Source organism: Zosterops lateralis (assembly GCF_965231275.1).
Source record: "Zosterops lateralis genome assembly, chromosome: 35".
NCBI classification, from domain to species: Eukaryota; Metazoa; Chordata; class Aves; order Passeriformes; family Zosteropidae; genus Zosterops; species Zosterops lateralis.
The window spans coordinates 1160189-1179191 of NC_139795.1; the positions used below are offsets into that span (position 1 = coordinate 1160189).

The 19003-nt window shown below is 41.9% G+C and overlaps 2 protein-coding genes across 3 annotated transcripts in view; both read left to right on the forward strand.

Annotated features, from left to right (window-relative positions):
* RXRB (retinoid X receptor beta) overlaps positions 1 to 16712 on the forward strand; it is a 39129-nt gene extending 22417 nt beyond the window's left edge. Inside the window, exons 5-8 of one of the 2 annotated variants that reach the window (XM_083881791.1) lie at positions 1198 to 1352; positions 7140 to 7269; positions 11056 to 11188; positions 16398 to 16712. In XM_083881791.1, coding sequence (XP_083737917.1) covers positions 1198 to 1352; positions 7140 to 7269; positions 11056 to 11188; positions 16398 to 16557 — 578 coding nt within the window. In that variant the 3' untranslated portion in view covers positions 16558 to 16712. The remainder of the gene's footprint in view (positions 1 to 1197; positions 1353 to 7139; positions 7270 to 11055; positions 11189 to 16397) is intronic. The other variant, XM_083881792.1, reaches the window with a different exon arrangement.
* Positions 16713 to 18649: 1937 nt separating this feature from the next.
* The window catches only part of COL11A2 (collagen type XI alpha 2 chain), a gene marked incomplete at its 5' end in the record, with an annotated part of 87304 nt that continues 86950 nt past the window's right edge, over positions 18650 to 19003 (forward strand). The window contains 1 exon segment of the mRNA XM_083881729.1: positions 18650 to 18658. Within this exon segment, the coding sequence (XP_083737855.1) occupies positions 18650 to 18658 (9 nt within the window).

Here is a 19003-nt window from a genome sequence, read left to right on the forward strand (position 1 = left end):
TTCTCCCCCCATTTTCCCCCATTTTTCCCCATTTTTTCACCAATTTTCCCCCATTTTTTCCCCGTTTTTCACCATTTTTCCCCATTTTTTCCCCGTTTTTCACCATTTTTCCCCATTTTTTCCCCATTTTTCCACCGATTTTCCCCATTTTTTCCCCGTTTTCTCCCCATTTTTCCACCATTTTTCCCCATTTTTCCCCGTTTTTCACCATTTTCCCCCATTTTTTCCCCATTTTTCCACCGATTTTCCCCATTTTTCCACCGATTTTCCCCATTTTTCCCCGTTTTTTCCCCATTTTTCCACCGATTTTCCCCATTTTTCCACCGATTTTCCCCATTTTCCACCGATTTTCCCCATTTTTTGACCGATTTTCCCCATTTTTCCACCGATTTCCCCATTTTTTCCCCGTTTTTCCCCATTTTTCCACCGATTTTCCCCATTTTCCCCCGTTTTTCCCCATTTTTTCACCGTTTTTCCCCATTTCCCCGTCCAGCGGTGCAGGAGGCGCCAGCGGGGGAAGGACAAGGAGGTGACCCGGATTTCGGGGTGGCCCCAAACTGGGCATTTCCCTCCCAATTTCCACCTTTTTTTCCACCCATTTTTTCCCCATTTTTCCCTATTTTTTTCTCCATTTATTCTTCATTTTCCCTCATTTTTTCCCTCATTTTTTCTCCATTTTTCATCAAATTTCTCCCCATTTTTTTACCGTTTTTCACCATTTCTTCCCCATTTTTCCTCTTTTTTTCCCCATTTTTCCCCATTTTCCTCCCATTTTTTCTGCACTTTTTTCCCTTTTTTTCCCCATTTTTTTCACCATTTCCTCCCATTTTTCCCCCATTTTTCCTCCCATTTTTCCCCTTTTTTTTTGCCATTTTTTCCCTATTTTTCCCCCATTTTTTCTCTGGTTCTTTTCCTGTTTTTCCCCATTTTTCCTCCATTTCTCCCCCCATTTTCCCCCATTTTTCCCCATTTTTTCACCAATTTTCACCATTTTTTCCCCATTTTTCCACCGATTTTCCCCATTTTTCCCCATTTTTTCCCGTTTTTCACCATTTTCCCCATTTTTCCCCGTTTTTCACCATTTCCCCCATTTTTCCCCATTTTTCCACCGATTTTCCCCATTTTTCCACCGATTTTCCCATTTTTCCACCGTTTTTCCCCATTTTTTCACCGTTTTTCCCCGTTTTCCCCGTCCAGCGGTGCAGGAGGAGCGCCAGCGGGGGAAGGACAAGGAGGGTGACGCGGATTTTGGGGCGGCCCCCAACGAGGAGATGCCGGTGGAGAAACTCCTGGAGGCCGAACTGGCCGTGGAGCCCAAGAGCGACGACGGCGCCGGCCCCGGGGGAGCCTCCGTGAGTCCAATTCGGGGCAATTCCGGGAGATTTGGGGATTTTTTGGGGAATCTGGGAGAGGGGAGGGCTCGGAAATCCCCAAATACCTCGAAATTCCCGTCAAAATCCCGTAAAATTCACCCAAAATTCCTTGAAATTGGAGCAAAAAATCCCTTAAAATTCCCCCGAAATTCCACCCAAAATTCCTCGAACGTCACCCCAAATTCCTCGAAATTTCACCCAAAATCCCTCAAAATTCCAACAAAATTCCTCGAAATTTCACCCAAAATTCCTCAAAATTCCAACAAAATTCCTCGAAATTTCACCCAAAATCCCTCAAAATTCCAACAAAATTCCTCGAAATTTCGCCCAAAATTCCTCAAAATTTCACCCAAAATTCCTCAAAATTTCACCCAAAATCTCTTAAAATTTCACCTCAAATCCTTCAAAATTGTCCCCAAATTCGCCCAAAATTTCTCCCAAAATCCCTGGAAATTTTACCCAAAATCTCTTAAAATTTCGCCCAAAATTTCTCCCAAAATCCCTGGAAATTTTACCCAAAATCTCTTAAAATTTCGCCCAAAATTCCTCAAAAATTCACCCAAAACCCCTTGAAACGTCACCTAAAATTCCTCAAAATTTCACTCAAAAACCCTCAACATTTCGCCCAAAATCCCTCGAAATTGGGGCAAAAATCCTCCAAATTCCCCCCAAATTTCTCTCAAAATCCCATAAAATTTCACCCAAAATCCCTCAAAATTGGGGCAAAAATCCCTTAAAATTCCCCCCAAAATCACTTAAATTTTCACCCAAAATCTCTTAAAATTTCGCCCAAAATTCCCGTCAAAATCTCATAAAATTCCTCCAAAATTTCTTAAACTTCAATCTAAAATCTCTTAAATTTCCCCCAAAATCCCATAAAATTCTCCCAAAATCCCCAAAAAATTCCCTCCAAAAATCAATTAAAATTTTCCCAAAATCAATTAAATTTTTTCCCAAAAATTCCTTAAGTTTTTCCCAAAATCTGTGAGAACTCCCCCTCAAATCTGTGAATTCTGGGATTTCCCCCAAATTCCTGGAATTTTTGGGGGGATTTTTTGGAATTTTGGGCAATTTGGGAGAGGGGAGGGCTCGGAAATCCCAAAATACCTCGAAATTCCCGTCAAAATCCCGTCAAATTTCAACCAAAATTCCTCGAAATTTCACTCAAAATTCCTCAAAATTTCACCCAAAATTCCTCAAAATTTCACCCAAAACCCCTTGAAAATTCACCCAAAATCCCTTAAAATTTTTATCCAAAATCTGTTGAAATTTCACCCAAAATCCCTTAAAATTTTTATCCAAAATCTGTTGAAATTTCACCCAAAATCCCTTGAAATTGCTCAAAATTCCCTCAAAATCCCTCAAAATTCCCGTCAAAATCCCATAAAATTCACCCAAAATTTCCCCTGAAGTTTCACCCAAAATCCCTCGAACTTCTGCCAAAATTCCTTGAAAATCCCTCAAAATTTCTCCCAAAATTCCCTCAGAATTTCCCCCCAAATTCCTCAAAATTGTCCCCAAATTCCCCCAAAATTCTCCCAAAATCCCTTAAAATTTTACCCAAATTCTATGGAAATTTCACCCAAAATGTTTCAAAATTCCCCCAAACTCCCTTAAATTTCCCCCAAATTCCCCCAAAATTTCTCCCAAAATCATGGAAAATTCCCCCAAAAATCCCTTTAAATTTTCCAGGAATTCCTTTTTAAATTTCCTCTTCACTTTTTCCTCCAAAACCCTTCAAAATTCTTCTCCAAAATCCCTTTTTCCAGGAATTTGTTTTAAAAATTTCCCTCAAGTTTTTCTCCAAAAATCCCTGAAAATTGTTTTCCTCAAAAAAAAAAAATTTTTTCCCTTTTTTTTTCCATTTTCCCCCATTTTTGGGTCAATTTTCCCCATTTTTCCCCCCATTTTTTTCCATTTCCCCCCCCCATTTTTGTGCTGATTTTCCTCATTTTTGTGACGATTTCCCCCATTTTTTTGCTCGGCTTTTCCCCCATTTTTTTGGCTGATTTTTCCCTCATTTTCCCTCAAATTTTTTCCATTTTTCCCCCATTTTTTCCCCATTTTTGTGCCGATTTTCTCCATTTTTGCACCAATTTTCCCCATTTTCCCCCGATTTTCTCCCCCATTTATCCCCACATTTTTCCCCATTTTCCCCCCATTTTTTCTCCATCTTTTCCCTGGTTTTTTCCCCATTTTCTCCATTTTTTGGGCTGATTTTCCCCAATTTTTTCTGGTTTTTTTCTCTTTTTTTTTCTCTTTTTTTGCCCCATTTTTCCCCATTTTATTTCATTTTTTTCCTGTTTTTTCATGTTTTTCCCCATTTTTTCCCCATTTTTGCACCAAATTTCCCCATTTTTCCCCCACTTTCTCCCCCATTTCCCCCCATTTTCTCCCCTATTTTTCCCCATTTTTTGGGCCTATTTTCCCCATTTTTTCCCCCATTTTTTCCCCCATTTTCTCCCCATTTTCTCCCCATTTTTTCCCTATTTTTTGGCCGATTTTCCCCATTTTTGCGCCAATTTCCCCCATTTCTCACCCATTTCCCCCCATTTTCCTCCCATTTTCCCCTCATTTTTTCCCCATTTTTGGGTTGATTTTCTCCATTTTTGGGCTGATTTTCTCCATTTTTCCCCATTTTCCCCCAATTTTTCCCCCATTTTCCCCCTCATTTCCCCCCATTTTCTCCATTTTTTCTTCATTTTTTCCCCCGTTTTTCCCCATTTTCCCACCATTTTTTCATTTTTTTTTTCCCGCGTTTTTCCCCATTTTTCCCCATTTTTTGGTCTGACTTTCCCCAATTTTTTCCCTTTTTTTCCCCTTTTTTTCTCTCTTTTTGCCCCGTTTTTCCCCATTTTTTCCCCGTTTTATTTTCATTTTTTTCTCCATTTTTTCCCCGTTTTTCCCTCATTTTTTCCCCATTTTTGTTCCAATTTCCCCCATTTTTTTCCCTGTTTCTTCCCCATTTCCCGCCCATTTTCCCTCATTTTTTCCCCATTTTTTTGGCTGATTTTCTTCATTTTTGCGCCGATTTTCCCAAATTTTTTTTCCCCATTTTCCACCCATTTTTCCCCATTTTTTTCTATTTTTCCTCCATTTTTTGGTCGATTTTCCCAATTTTTGTGTCTTTTTTCCCCTTGTTTTTTCCCCGTTTTTCCCCCATCTTTTCCCCATTTTTCCCCATTTTTTCCGCATTTTTGAGTCGATTTTCCCCATTTTTATGCCAATTTTCCCCATTTTTCCCCCATTTTCCCCCATTTTTTTCCCCATTTTTGTGCTGATTTTCTCCCCATTTTCCTCCCATTTTTTCTTCATTTTTTTCCCCATTTTTCCCCCATTTCCCCCCCATTTTTTTCCCCTTTTCCCCCATCTTTTCCCCTTTTTTTTCCCCCTTTTTCCCCATTTTTTGGTCGATTTCTCCATTTTTGTGCCGTTTTTCCCCATTTTTCTCCCATCTTTTCCCGTTTTTTCCCCCATTTTTCTCTATTTTTGGGCTAATTTTCCCCTTTTTTTCTGTTTTTTTCCCCATTTTTCCCCCATTTCCTCCCCATTTTCCCCCATTTTTTTCCCTGTTTCTTCCCCATTTTCCCCCCATTTTTCCCCATTTTCCCCCATTTTTGGGCTGATTTTGCCCCCTTTTTCCCCCATTTTTGGGTCAATTTTCCCCATTTTTTCCCCATTTTTTCCCCATTTTTTGGCCGATTTTCTCCATTTTTGCACCAATTTTTCCCATTTTTCCCCCATTCCCTGTGTACCCCCCACCCCATCCCCTCATCCCCCCGGGGTGCTGTTGGGGGTCAGAGGGAGCTGCGGGGGGTCTCAATTTGCCCCCTTTTTTCCCCCATTTTTCTCCATTTTTTCTCCATTTTTCCCCCCATTTTTTCTCCATTTTTTCCCCCATTTTTCCCCCCATTTTTTCCCCCATTTCCCCTCATTTTTCCCCCTTTTTTCCCCATTTTTTCCCCATTTTTGTGCCGATTTTCTCCCCATTTTCCCTGCATTTTTCCCCATTTTTCCCCCATTTTTCCCCCATTTTCCCCCATTTTTTCCCCATTCCTTCCCCGTTTTCGGGTCGATTTTCTCCATTTTTCTCCATTTTTTTGTTGATTTTCTCCATTTTTGTGCCAATTTCCCCCATTTCCCCCCATTTTTCCCCCATTTTTTCCCCATTTTTATGCCAATTTCTTTTCCTTATTTACCCCCTTTTTTTCCCCATTTCTCCCCATTTTTTGGCCGATTTTCCCCATTTTTCCCCATTTTTTCCCCCATTCACCCCCTTACCCCCCACCCCATCCCCTCATCCCCCCGGGGTGTTATTTGGGGTCAGAGGGAGCTGCGGGTGGTCTCAATTTGCCCCCTTTTTTCCCCCATTTTTCTCCATTTTTTCTCCATTTTTTCTCCCATTTTTTCTCCATTTTTTCCCCCCATTTTTCCCCCCATTTTTTCCCCCATTTCCCCTCATTTTTCCCCCTTTTTTCCCCATTTTTTCCCCATTTTTGTGCCGATTTTCTCCCCATTTTTCCCCCATTTTTCCCCCATTTTCCCCCATTTTTTCCCCATTTTTTCCCCATTTTTTCCCCATTTTTTCTCCATTTTTTCCCCATTTTTTCTCCATTTTTTTCCCCATTTTCCCCCCATTTTTCCCCCATTTCCTCCCCATTTTTCCCCATTTTTTTCCCTGTTTGTTCCCCATTTCCCCCCTATTTTTTCCCCATTTTTTGGCCGATTTTCTCCATTTTTCCCCCATTTTTCCCCCATTTTCCCCCCATTTTTTCCCCATTTTTTGGCCGATTTTCTCCATTTTTGCACCAATTTTCCCCATTTTTTTCCCCCATTCCCCCCCTTACCCCCCACCCCATCCCCTCATCCCCCCGGGGTGCTGTTGGGGGTCAGAGGGAGCTGCGGGGGGTCTCAATTTGCCCCTTTTTTCCCCCATTTTTCCCTCATTTTTTCCCCCATTTTTTCCCCCATTTTCCCCCATTTTTCCCCAATTTTCCTCCCATTTTTTCCCCATTTTTTGGTCGATTTTCCCCATTTTTTCTCCATTTTTCATCACATTTTCCCCCATTTTTTCCCCATTTTTTGGCCGATTTTCTCAATTTTTTTCCCCATTTTTCCCTCATTTTTCATCACATTTTCCCCCATTTTTCCTCCATTTTTCATCACATTTTCCCCCATTTTTCCCCATTTTTTGGCCGATTTTCTTCATTTTTCCCCCATTTTTTCCCCCATTTCCCCCCTACCCCCCACCCCATCCCCTCATCCCCCCGGGGTGCTGTTTGGGGTCAGAGGGAGCTGCGGGGGGTCTCAATTTACCCCCTTTTTTCCCCCATTTTTCCCCCATTTTTTCCCCCCATTTTTCCCCCATTTTCCTCCCATTTTTTCCCCATTTTTTGGCCGATTTTCTCCATTTTTGCACCAATTTTCCCCATTTTTCCCCCATTTTTCCCCCATTTTTCCCCCATTTTCCTCCCATTTTTTCCCCATTTTTTGGCCGATTTTCCCCATTTTTCCCCCATTTTTCCCCCATTTTCTCCCCATTTTTCCCCATTTTTTTCCCTGTTTCTTCCCCATTTCCCCCCATTTTTTCCCCATTTTTTGGCCGATTTTCTCCATTTTTGCACCAATTTCCCCCGTTTTTTCCCTCATTTTTCCCCCATTCCTCCCCCTACCCCCCACCCCATCCCCTCATCCCCCCGGGGTGCTGTTGGGGGTCAGAGGGAGCTGCGGGGGGTCTCAATTTCCCCCGCCCTCGCCCAACCCCAGCCCAATGACCCGGTGACCAACATCTGCCAGGCGGCCGACAAGCAGCTCTTCACCCTCGTCGAGTGGGCCAAGAGGGTCCCCCACTTCTCGGGGCTCCCCTTGGACGACCAGGTCATCCTCCTCAGGGCAGGTACGGCACAATTCCGGGGATTTTTGGGGTTTTGGGAATTTTTGGGGATTTTTTTTGGATTTTTTGGGGGTTTTTTTGGGGGTTTTTCGGGGGTTTTTCGGAGCTTCGGGAGGAGTTTAGGGGGGATTTTAAGGGTTATAAGGGGGAATTTTTGGGGGTTTTAGGAGGGTCTGGAGGGAATTTGGAGGTGGATTTGGGGATTTTGGGATGGATTTTGAAATTTGGGGGGATTTGGGATTTTTGGGAATTTTTGGGGATTTTTCGGGGCAAGTTTGGGGGCGTTCGGAGCAAATTTGGGGGGGATCGAGGGGTTCTAAGGGGAATTTTGGGTATTTTTGGAGGGTCTGGAGAGGATTTTGGGAGGGATTTGAAAATTTGGGGGATTTGGGATTTTTTTGGGAATTTTTTGGGATTTTTTGGGGTGTTTTTGGGCGGTTTAGGGGGGATTTTAGGGGGATTTGGGGAGATTTTAGGAGGGTCTGGAGGGGATTTGGGGGCTCTGGGCTGGGCCAAGAGGGTCCCCCACTTCTCGGGGCTCCCCTTGGACGACCAGCTCATCCTCCTCAGGGCAGGTACGGCACAATTCCGGGGATTTTTGGGAATTTTTGGGAATTTTTGGGGATTTTTCGGGGCAAGTTTGGGGGCGTTCGGAGCGAATTTGGGGGAGTTCGAAGGGTTAAAATGGGAATTTTTGGGGATTTTAGGAGGGTCTGGAGGGGATTTTGGGGTATTTTGGGATGGATTTGGGAATTTGGGGGATTTGGGATTTTTGAGAATTTTTTTGGATTTTTTTTTGATTTTTTGGGGATTTTTTTCAGGGATTTTTGGGAGGTCTGGGGGCGTTCGGAGCGAATTTGGGGCGGTTCAAGGGGCTCTAATGGGAATATTTGGGGATTTTAGGAGACTCTGGGAGTAATTTGGGGGTGGATTTGGGGATTTTTGGGGATTTGGGATATTTTGGGAATTTTTTGGGATTTTTTGGGGTGTTTTTGGGCGGTTTAGGGGGGATTTTAGGGGGATTTGGGGAGATTTTAGGAGGGTCTGGAGGGGATTTGGGGGCTCTGGGCTGGGCCAGGAGGGTCCCCCACTTCTCGGGGCTCCCCTTGGACGACCAGGTCATCCTCCTCAGGGCAGGTACGGCACAATTCCGGGGATTTTTGGGGTTTTGGGAATTTTTTGGGATTTTTCGGGGCAAGTTTGGGGGCGTTCGGAGCGAATTTGGGGGGGTTCGAAGGGTTAAAATGGGAATTTTTGGGGCATTTTTGGAGGGTCTCGAGGGATTTTGCGATGGATTTGGGAATTTTGGGATGAGTTCAGAAATTTGGGAATTTTTGGGATTTTTTGGGAATTTTTTTGGAATTTTTGGGGCATTTTTTGGGTGTTTTCGGGGCATTCGGAGCGAATTTGGGGGGGTTCGAAGGGTTAAAATGGGAATTTTTGGGGCATTTTTGGAGGGTCTAGAAGGGATTTTAGGGGATTTTTGGAGGGTCCGGAGGGGATTTTGGGATGAATTTAGGAATTTGGGCGTTTTGGGGTTTTTTGGGATTTTTTGGGATTTTTTTGTTGGCATTTTTGGGGATTTCCCAGCATTGGGAACAAATTTGGGGCGGTTCAAGGGGCTCTAATGGGAATATTTGGGGATTTTAGGAGGCTCTGGAAGGAATTTGGGGGTGGATTTGGGGATTTTGGGGTGGATTTAGGGATGAATTTCAGAATTTGGGATTTATTTGGATTTATTGGGAATTTTGGGGGGTTTTGTGGGAGGTTTAGGAGGGTCTGGAGGAGATTTTGGGGGGGATTTGGGGGCTCTGGGCTGGGCCAGGAGGGTCCCCCACTGCTCGGGGCTCCCCTGGGACCACCAGCTCATCCTCCTCAGGGCAGGGCAGTCACAATTTCGGGGATTTGGGAATTTTTAAAATTTTTTTTCTGATTTTTTGGGGCGTTTTTGAGGATTTTTCAGGGGTTTTTCGGAGGTTCGGGGGGGATTTTAAGGGTTAAAATGGGAATTTTTGGGTATTTTAGGAGGGTCTAGAGGAGGTTTTGGAGCATTTTGGGATGGATTTGGGAATTTTGGGATGACTTGCAGAATTTGGGGGGATTTGGGAGATTTTGGGATTTTTTTGGGATTTTTTTGGGATTTTTCGGGGGTTTTTCGGAGGTTCGGGAGGAGTTTAGGGGGGATTTTAAGGGTTGAAATGGGAATTTTGGGGGATTTTTTGGAGGGTCTGGAGGGGATTTTGGAAGATTTTGGGGTGGATTTTGGGATGAATTTTGAAATTTGGGGGGATTTGGGATTTTGGGGAATTTTTTTGGGATTTTTCGGGGCAAGTTTGGGGGCGTTCGGAGCGAATTTGGGGGAGTTCGAAGGGTTAAAATGGGAATTTTGGGGCATTTTTGGAGGGTCTCGAGGGGATTTTGGGAGGGATTTGGGAACTTTGGGATGGATTTGGGAATTTTTGGGGATTTTTTGGGGGTTTTTCGGATTTTTTTAGGATTTTTTCGGGGGTTTTTCGGAGGTTCCGGGGGGATTTTAAGGGTTGAAATGGGAATTTTGGGGGATTTTTGGAGGCTCTGGAGGAGATTTTGAGGAATTTGGGGGATTTCTGTCTTTTCTCTGTGGATTTTTTGTCTCTTTATCCCAAAATCCCAAAAAAAGCTCCAAAACCCCAGGAAATATTTGGAATTTCAGGCTGGAAGGAGCTGCTGATCGCGTCGTTCTCCCACCCAAAAAAATCCCATTTTTTTCCATTTTTTTCCCTTAAATTTAATGGATTTTCTCCCAGATTTTGGGGGTTTTTTTCCTGTATTTTGAGTCTTTCTTCCCCAAAATTCCAAAACAGCCCCAAAATTCCCATTTTTCCAGGTTGGAATGAGCTGCTCATTCTCTCCCACCCCAAAAATTCCATTTTTTCCCCTTTTTTGGCCGTTTTTTCCCTAAAATTTGATGGATTTCTTTGGGGATTTCGGGTTTTTTTCTGTGGATCTTTTGTCTCTTTATCCCAAAATGCCAAAAAAGCCCCAAAACCCCCCAAAATTCCATTTTTCCGGGGTGGAAGGAGCTGCTGATCACATCGCTCTCCCACCCCAAAAAATTCCATTTTTTCCCATTTTTTCCCTTAAATTTAATGGATTTTCTCTGGGATTTCGGGTTTTTTTTTCTTTTATTTTGAGTCCCTCTTTCCCAAAATCCCAAAAACCCAAAATTCCCAGAAATTCCTGGAATTCCGTGAGTTTTTCATCCTCTCCCAGCCCAAAAAATTCAATTTTTTCTTTAATTTTCGTGTTTTTTCTCTGAATTTTGACCGATTTTCTCCCGGATTTCGGCGTTTTTTCTGTGGATCTTTTGTCTCTTTATCCCAAAATCCCAAAACAGCCCCAAAACCCCCCAAAATTTGATTTTTTCCAGGGTGGAACGAGCTGCTGATCGCGTCGTTCTCCCACCCCAAAAAATCTGATTTTTTTCTTTAATTTTCGTATTTTTTCTCTGAATTTCAGTGGATTTTCTTGGGGATTTCGGTTTTTTTCCAGAATTTTCTTTCCCTCTTTCCTAAAACCCCAAAAAAACCCCCAAAACCCCATGAAATATTTGTAATTCCAGGGTGGAACGAGCTGCTCATTCTCTCCCACCCCAAAAAAATTCAATTTTTTTCCTCTTTTCACCATTTTTTCCCTAAAATTTAATGGATTTTCTTGGGGATTTCGGGTTTTTTTTCTGTAGCTTTCATATCTCTGTTCCCCAAAACCCCAAAAAAGCCCCAAAACCCCCCAAAATTTGATTTTTTCCAGGGTGGAACGAGCTGCTGATCGCGTCGTTCTCGCATCGCTCCATCGCGGTCAAGGACGGGATCCTTTTGGCCACGGGGCTCCACGTGCACCGAAACAGCGCCCACAGCGCCGGCGTCGGGGCCATCTTCGACAGGTGGGGGGGCCTCAAACGGCCCAAAATCACCAAATTTATCCAAAATTTCCCCGAAATTTGGTGAAGGACAAAAAAAACCGCGAGAAAATCGGCCCCGGTTTGGCCAAAACGCGAAAAAATCCCTCCTGAATTGGTTAAAAATGTTGGAAATTGGGGAATTCCCAAAATTTGGGGATCCCTGGAGGGGTTTGAGGATCCAAGAATTTTTTGGGATTTTTTTTGGTGCCAAAATTCCCAAAAATTTCCCAAAAAACTGAAAAAATCCCGAGAAAATCGGCCCCGGTTTGGCCAAAAGGCGAAAATTTTGTCCCAAATTGGTCAAAACCGAAGTGGATTTGGGGAATTCCCAAAATTTGGGGATCCCTGGAGGGGTTTGGGGGATCCCAGAATTTTTTGGGGATTTTTTTTGATCCCAAAATTCCCAAAATTTCCCCAAAATTTGGTGAAGGACAAAAAAAACTGCGAGAAAATCGGCCCCGGTTTGGCCAAAATCCAGAAATTTTGTCCCAAATTGTCCAAAATTGAATCAGGTTTGGGGAATTCCCAAAATCTGGGATCCCTGGAGGGGTTTGGGGAATCCCAGAATTTTTTGGGATTTTTCTGGATCCCAAAATTCCCAAAAATTCTCCAAAATTTCCCCAAAAAACCAAAAAAAACCCCGAGAAAATCGGCCCCGGTTTGGCCAAATTGCAAAAAAATCCCTCCTGAATTGGTTAAAAATGTTGGAAATTGGGGAATTCCCAAAATTTGGGGATCCCTGGAGGGGTTTGAGGATCCAAGAATTTTTTGGGATTTTTTTTTGGTGCCAAAATTCCCAAAAATTTCCCAAAAAACTGAAAAAATCCCGAGAAAATCGGCCCCGGTTTGGCCAAAACGCGAAAATTTTGTCCCAAATTGGTCAAAACCAAAGTGGATTTGGGGGATTCCCAAAATTTGGGGGTCCCTGGAGGGGTTTGGGGAATCCCAGAATTTTTTTTGATCCCAAAATTCCCAAAATTTCCCCAAAATTTGGTGAAGGACAAAAAAAACCCGCGAGAAAATCGGCCCCGGTTTGGCCAAAACGCAAAAATTTTGTCCCAAATTGTCCAAAATTGAATCAGATTTGGGGAATTCCCAAAATCTGGGATCCCTGATTGGGTTTAGGGAATCCCAGAATTTTTTGGGGATTTTTTTTGATCCCAAAATCCCCAAATTTATCCAAAATTTCCCCGAAATTTGGTGAAGGACAAAAAAAACCGCGAGAAAATCGGCCCCGGTTTGGCCAAAACCCGAAAATTTTGTCCCGAATTTTCCAAAATTGAATCAGGTTTGGGGAATTCCCAAAATCTGGGATCCCTGGAGGGGTTTGGGGAATCCCAGAATTTTTTGGATTTTTCTGGATCCCAAAATTCCCAAAAATTCTCCAAAATTTCCCCAAAAAACCAAAAAAAACCCCGAGAAAATCGGCCCCAGTTTGGCCAAAATGCGAAAAATCGTCTCCTGAATTGGTTAAAAATGTTGGAAATTGGGGAATTCCCAAAATTTGGGGATCCCTGGAGGGGTTTGAGGATCCAAGAATTTTTTGGGATTTTTTTTGGTGCCAAAATTCCCAAAAATTTCCCAAAAAACTGAAAAAATCCCGAGAAAATCGGCCCCGGTTTGGCCAAAAGGCGAAAATTTTGTCCCAAATTGGTCAAAACCGAAGTGGATTTGGGGAATTCCCAAAATTTGGGGGTCCCTGGAGGGGTTTGGGGAATCCCAGAATTTTTTGGGGATTTTTTTTGATCCCAAAATTCCCAAAATTTCCCCAAAATTTGGTGAAGGACAAAAAAAACCGCGAGAAAATGGGCCCCGGTTTGGCCAAAATCCAGAAATTTTGTCCCAAATCGTCCAAAATTGAATCAGGTTTGGGGAATTCCCAAAATTTGGGACCTTCCTGAATCCCCAAATCCCAAAAAGTTCCTGAAAATCCTCAAAAAACTCCCAAAAATCCCCCAAAATTTCCTGAAAATGCCCCAAAAATCCCAATAAAATCCACCTGGATTTGCCCAAATCCTGAAAATTTCCTCCTGAATCCTCTGAAAATTCTGAGATTTGGGAAATTCCCAAAATTTGGGGATCCCTGGAGGGGTTTGAGGATCCAAGAATTTTTTGGGATTTTTTTTGGTGCCAAAATTCCCAAAAATTCCCCAAAATTTCCCAAAAAACTGAAAAAATCACGAGAAAATCGGCCCCGGTTTGGCCAAAACGCCAAAATTTTGTCCCAAATTGGTCAAAACCGAAGCGGATTTGGGGAATTCCCAAAATTTGGGGGTCCCTGGAGGGGTTTGGGGGATCCCAGAATTTTTTGGGGATTTTTTTTGATCCCAAAATCCCCAAAATTTCCCCAAAATTTGGTGAAGGACAAAAAAACCGCAAGAAAATCGGCCCCGGTTTGGCCAAAATCCAGAAATTTTGTCCCAAATTGTCCAAAATTGAATCAGGTTTGGGGAATTCCCAAAATTTGGGACCTTCCTGAATCCCCAAATCCCAAAAAGTTCCTGAAAATCCTCAAAAAAATCCCAAAAATCCCCCAAAATTTCCTGAAAATGCCCCAAAAATCCCAAAAAATCCCAATAAAATCCACCTGGATTTGCCCAAATCCTGAAAAATTCCTCCTGAATCCTCTGAAAATTCTGGGATTTGGGGAATTCCCAAAATTTGGGGATCCCTGGAGGGGTTTTGGGAATCCCAGAATTTTTTGGGATTTTTTTGGATCCCAAAATCCCCAAATTTCCCCCAAAATCCTGAAAATTCCTGAAAAATTCCCAAAATTCCCCCGAAAATTCCTGAAAAATTCCTCCAAATCCCCAAAAAATCCAGAAAATTCCTGGAAAAAAATCCCTAAAGATTAAAAAAATCCAGAAAGTTCCTGAAAAATTCCCAAAATCTCAAAAAATTCCTGAAAACATCCCCAAATCCCAAAAAAATCCTGAAAATTCCTGAAAAATTCCCCAAAATCCCAAAAAATCCTGAAAATTCCTGAAAAATTCTCAAAAATCCTGAAAATTCCTGAAAAATTCCCCAAATCCCAAAAAATTCTTGAAAATTCCTGAAAAATTCCACAAAATCCCCAAAAAAATCCTCAAAATTTCTGAAAAATTCCCAAAATCCCAAAAAAATTCCTGAAAAATTCCACAAAATTAAAAAAACTCCTGAAAGTTCCTGAAAAATTCTCAAAAATAAAAAAAGAATCCAAAAAAATCCTGAAAATTCTTGAAAAATTCTCCCAAATCCCAAAAAATTCCTGAATTTTTTTTTTCGAATCCTTCCAAAATCCCACCAAAAAATTCCCAAAAATCCCTCTGGAATCCCCAAATCTCAAAGGATTTGGTGGAATTTTTGGGAATTCCCAAAATTTTGGGACCCCTGAACCCCAAAATTCCCAAAATTCCTTCAAAATCCCAACAAAAATCCCCCAAAATTCATCAGGAATCTCCCAAATCTGGAAGGATTTTTGGGGAATTCTGGGAGGTTTTCGGGAATTTCCGGAATTTTGGGGAAATTCCCAAATTTCGGGACCCCCCCAGATCCCAAAATTCCCAAAATTCTGCCAAAAATCCCAACAAAAATCCCCCAAATTCTTTCAAAATCCCCCCAGGAATTGACCCAAATCTCGAAGGATTTGGGGGATTTTTGGGAATTTTGGGGATTTTTGGGAATTCCCAAAATTTTGGGAACTCTGAATCCCAAAATTCCTGAAAAATCCCAGCAAAATTTCCCTCAAATCCGTCCAAAATCCCCCAAATTTCGAAGGATTTTTGGGAATTCCGGGAATTTTTGGGAATTCCCAGAATTTTGGGACCCCCCCCCAGAAACCAAAATTCCCAAAATTCCAACAAAAATCCCCAAATTCATTCAAAACCCACCAGAAATCTCCCAAATTTGGGGATTTTTTTGGGAATTTTGGGGGATTTTTGGAGAGATTTTGAAGAATTTTGGGAATTTCGGGATCTGGGGCTCCCAAATTTTGGGAATTCCCAAAAATCCTTCAAAATTTGGGGGATTTTAGACGGATTTTAGGGAATTTTGGGGAATTTTGGGGGGGGATTTCAAAGGAATTTTGGGATTCAGGATTCCCAAAATTTTGGAAATCCTCAAAAATTCCCAGAATTCCCAAAAATCTTTTAAAATTTGGGGGATTTTTGACGGATTTGAGGGAAATTTTGCTTTTTTTCCAGGATTTTAAAGGATTTTGGGTGAGATTTTGAAGGAATTTTGGGAGTTTTGGGATCTGGAGGGTCCCAAAATTTGGGAATTTGCCCCAAAATTTTGGGAATTTTCCTGAAATTTCAGGAATTCCCAAAACCTCCCAGAATTCCCCAAAATTCTTCCAGCTTTGGGAGATTCCAGATGAATTTGGGGGGATTTTGGGTGGAATTTCAAAGGAATTTCGGGGATTTTTGTTGGGATTTTTGAAGGAATTTTGGGAATTCCCAAAAATTCCTGGAATTCCCAAAAAACCTTTGAGATTTGGGGGATTTTGGACGGATTTGAGGGAATTTTTGCTGGGATTTTTCAGGATTTTAAAGGATTTTGGGTGAGATTTTGAAGGAATTTTGGGTTTTGGGGGTCCCAAAATTTGGGAACTTTCCCGAAATTTTGGGAATTTTCCTGAAATTTTCGGAATTCCTGAAAACCTCTGGAATTTCCCCAAATCCTTCCAAATTTGGGAGATTCTGGATGGATTTTGGGTGGAATTTTGAAGGAATTCCGGGTGTTTTGGGTGGGATTTTTGGCGGAATTTTGGGGAATTTTGGGAATTTTGGGATCTGGGGGTTCCCCAAATTTTGGGAATTCCCAAAAATTCCCAGAAATCCCATTTTAGGGAGGTTTTTTTTGGTGGGATTTTGGGGGATTTGGGTGGGATTTCGAAGGAATTTTGGGTGTTTTTGGTGCGATTTTTTGCGGAATTTGGGGAATTTTGAGTTCTGGGGGTCCCCGAAATTTGGGAATTTTCCCGAAATTTCGGAAATTTTCCTGAAATTTCGGGGAATTCCCAAAAAACTCCCAAAATTCCCCAAAAACGCTTCAAGATTTGGGGGATTTTGGGTGGAATTTTGAAGGAATTTTGGGTGTTTTTGTTGGGATTTTTGGCGGAATTTTGGGAATTTTTGGAAATTTTGGGATTTGGGGCTCCCGGAATTTTGGGAATTTTCCCGAATTCTCATTTTTTTCCCCCCAAATTCAGGGTCCTGACGGAGCTGGTGTCCAAGATGAGGGACATGAGGATGGACAAGACGGAGCTGGGGTGTCTCAGGGCCATCATCCTCTTCAACCCCGGTCAGAGAAAAACGGGGAAAAACGGGGAAAAATGGGAGAAAAAATGGGAAAAAAATGGGGAAGAATAGTGGGAAAAAATGGGGAAAAAATGGGGAATAAATGGGAAAAAAATGGGAAAAAAATGGGGAATAAATGGGGGAAAAATGGGGAAAAAATGGGGAAAAATCAGGAAAAAATGGGGGGAAAAATCAGGAAAAAATGGGGGAAAATGGCGAAAAATGGGGAAAAATGGAGGAAGAAATGGGGGGGGGAATGGGGGGAAAATGGGGGAAAAATAATGGGAGAAAAATGGGGAAAAATGGGGAAAAATGGGGAATAAATGGGGGAAAAAAGGGGAAAAAATGGGGGAAAAATGGGGAATAAATGGGGGAAAAAAGGGGAAAAATAGGGGGAAAAAAGGGGAAAAAATGGGGGAAAAAAGGGGAAAAATAGTGGGGGAAAATGGGGAAAAAATGGGGGAAAATGGGGAAAAATAGTGGGGAAAAATGGGGAATAAATGGGGAATAAATGGGAAAAAAATGGGAAAAAAATGAGGAATAAATGGGGGAAAAAAGGGGAAAAATAGTGGGGAAAATGGGGGAAAGATGGGGGAAATGGGGGAAAAAATGGGAAAAAAATGGGGGAAAAATAGGGGGAAAAAAAGGGGAAAAAATGGGGGAAAAATGGGGAATAAGTGGGGAAAAAATGGGGATAAAATGGGAAAAAAATGGAGAGAAAATGGGGAAAAAATGGGGGGAAAATGGGGAATAAATGGGGAAAAATTGGGGAAAAAATTGGGGGAAAATGGGGAAAAAATGGGGAATAAAATGGAGAATAGAATGGGAGGAAAATGGAAAATAAAATGGGAATTTGGGAAAAAATGGGGGGAAATGGGGAAGAAAAATGGGGGGAAGAATGGGGGAAATGGGGAAAAAATGGGGGAAAGAAAATGGGAATTGGGGGAAATGGGGGATAAATGGGGAAAAAAATGGGAAAAAATGGGGAAAAATGGGGGGGAAATGGGGAAAAATGGGGAAAAATGGGGGGAAAATGGGGGGAAAGAAAATAAGGAATTGGAGGAAAATGGGAAAAAAATGGGGGGAAGTAATGGGGAAAAATGGGGGAAAACAATGGGGAAAAAATGGGAAAAAACGGGGGATTTGGGAATAAATAAACACCAGGGGAAATGGGGGAAAATGGGAAAAAATGGGGAGAAAATGGAGAAAAATGGGGAGTTTGGGAAAAAATAATAATGGGGGAAAATAATGGGGGAAAAAGGAAAAAAATTAGGGAAAAATGGGGAAAAAATGGGGTAAAAATGGGAGAATAAAATGGGAATTTGGGAAAAAAATGGGGGATGAAATGGGGAAAAAATGGGGGAAAATGGGGAATAAATGGGGAAAATGGGGAATAAATGAGAAAATGGGGAATAAATGAGGAAAAAATGGGGGGAAAGAAAATGGGATTTTGGGAAAAAACGGGGGAAAGATGGGGGGAAAATGGGGAGAAAATGTGGAGAAAAATGGGGAAAAATGGGGGGAAAATGGGGGAAAGAAAATAGGAATTGGTGGAAAATGGGGAAAAAATGGGGGAAAATGAGAGAAAGAAAATGGGAATTTGGGGGAAAAATGAGGGGAAAAAACGGGGAAAATGGGGGAAAAATGGGGAAGAAAATGGGAATTTGGGGAAAAAAATTGGGGGAAAAATAAGGGAAAAATGAGGAAAAAATGGGGGGAAACGGGAAAAAAAGGGAATTTGGGGAAAAATTTGGGAAAATGGGAATTTGGGAAAAAAATGGGGAAAGAAACAGGAATTTGGGGGAAAATGAGGGGAAAATATGGGGAAAAATGGGGGGAAAATGGGGGGAAATGAGGAAAAAATGGGAGAAAAAAGGGGGGAAACTGGAGAAAAAATGGGGAATAAAATGGGAATTTGGGAGAAAAATGGGGAGAAAAAAAAGAAATTCAGGAAAAAAATGGGGGAAAAATTTGGGGGAATTTTTGGGAGAGTTTGGGAGGGAAAAAAGGAATTTGGGTGGAAAAATTGGAATTTTGGGGGAGAAAATGGGGAAATTTGGGGGGGGAAATGGGAATTTCGGAGGGAAAAAAGTGAATTTTGGGGAATTTTTTGGAGATTTTGGAATTTTCTGGGTTTTTTTTTTTTACCCTGGATATTTTTAGGATGTTCCAGGTTGATTTTTGGGGTGAATTTAGTGGATTTTGGGGTGAATTTTGTGGATTTTGGGGTGAATTTTTGGGATTTTGGGGTGAATTTTTGGGATTTTGGGGTGAATTTTTGGGATTTTGGGGTGAATTTAGTGGATTTTGGGGTGAATTTTGGGGATTTTGGGGTGAATTTTGTGGATTTTGGGGTGAATTTTTGGGATTTTGGGGTGAATTTAGTGGATTTTGGGGTGAATTTTGGGGATTTGGGTGAATTTTGTGGATTTTGGGTGAATTTTTGGGGATTTGGGTGAATTTTTGGATTTGGGGTGAATTTTGTGGATTTTGGGTGAATTTGGTGGATTTTGGGGTG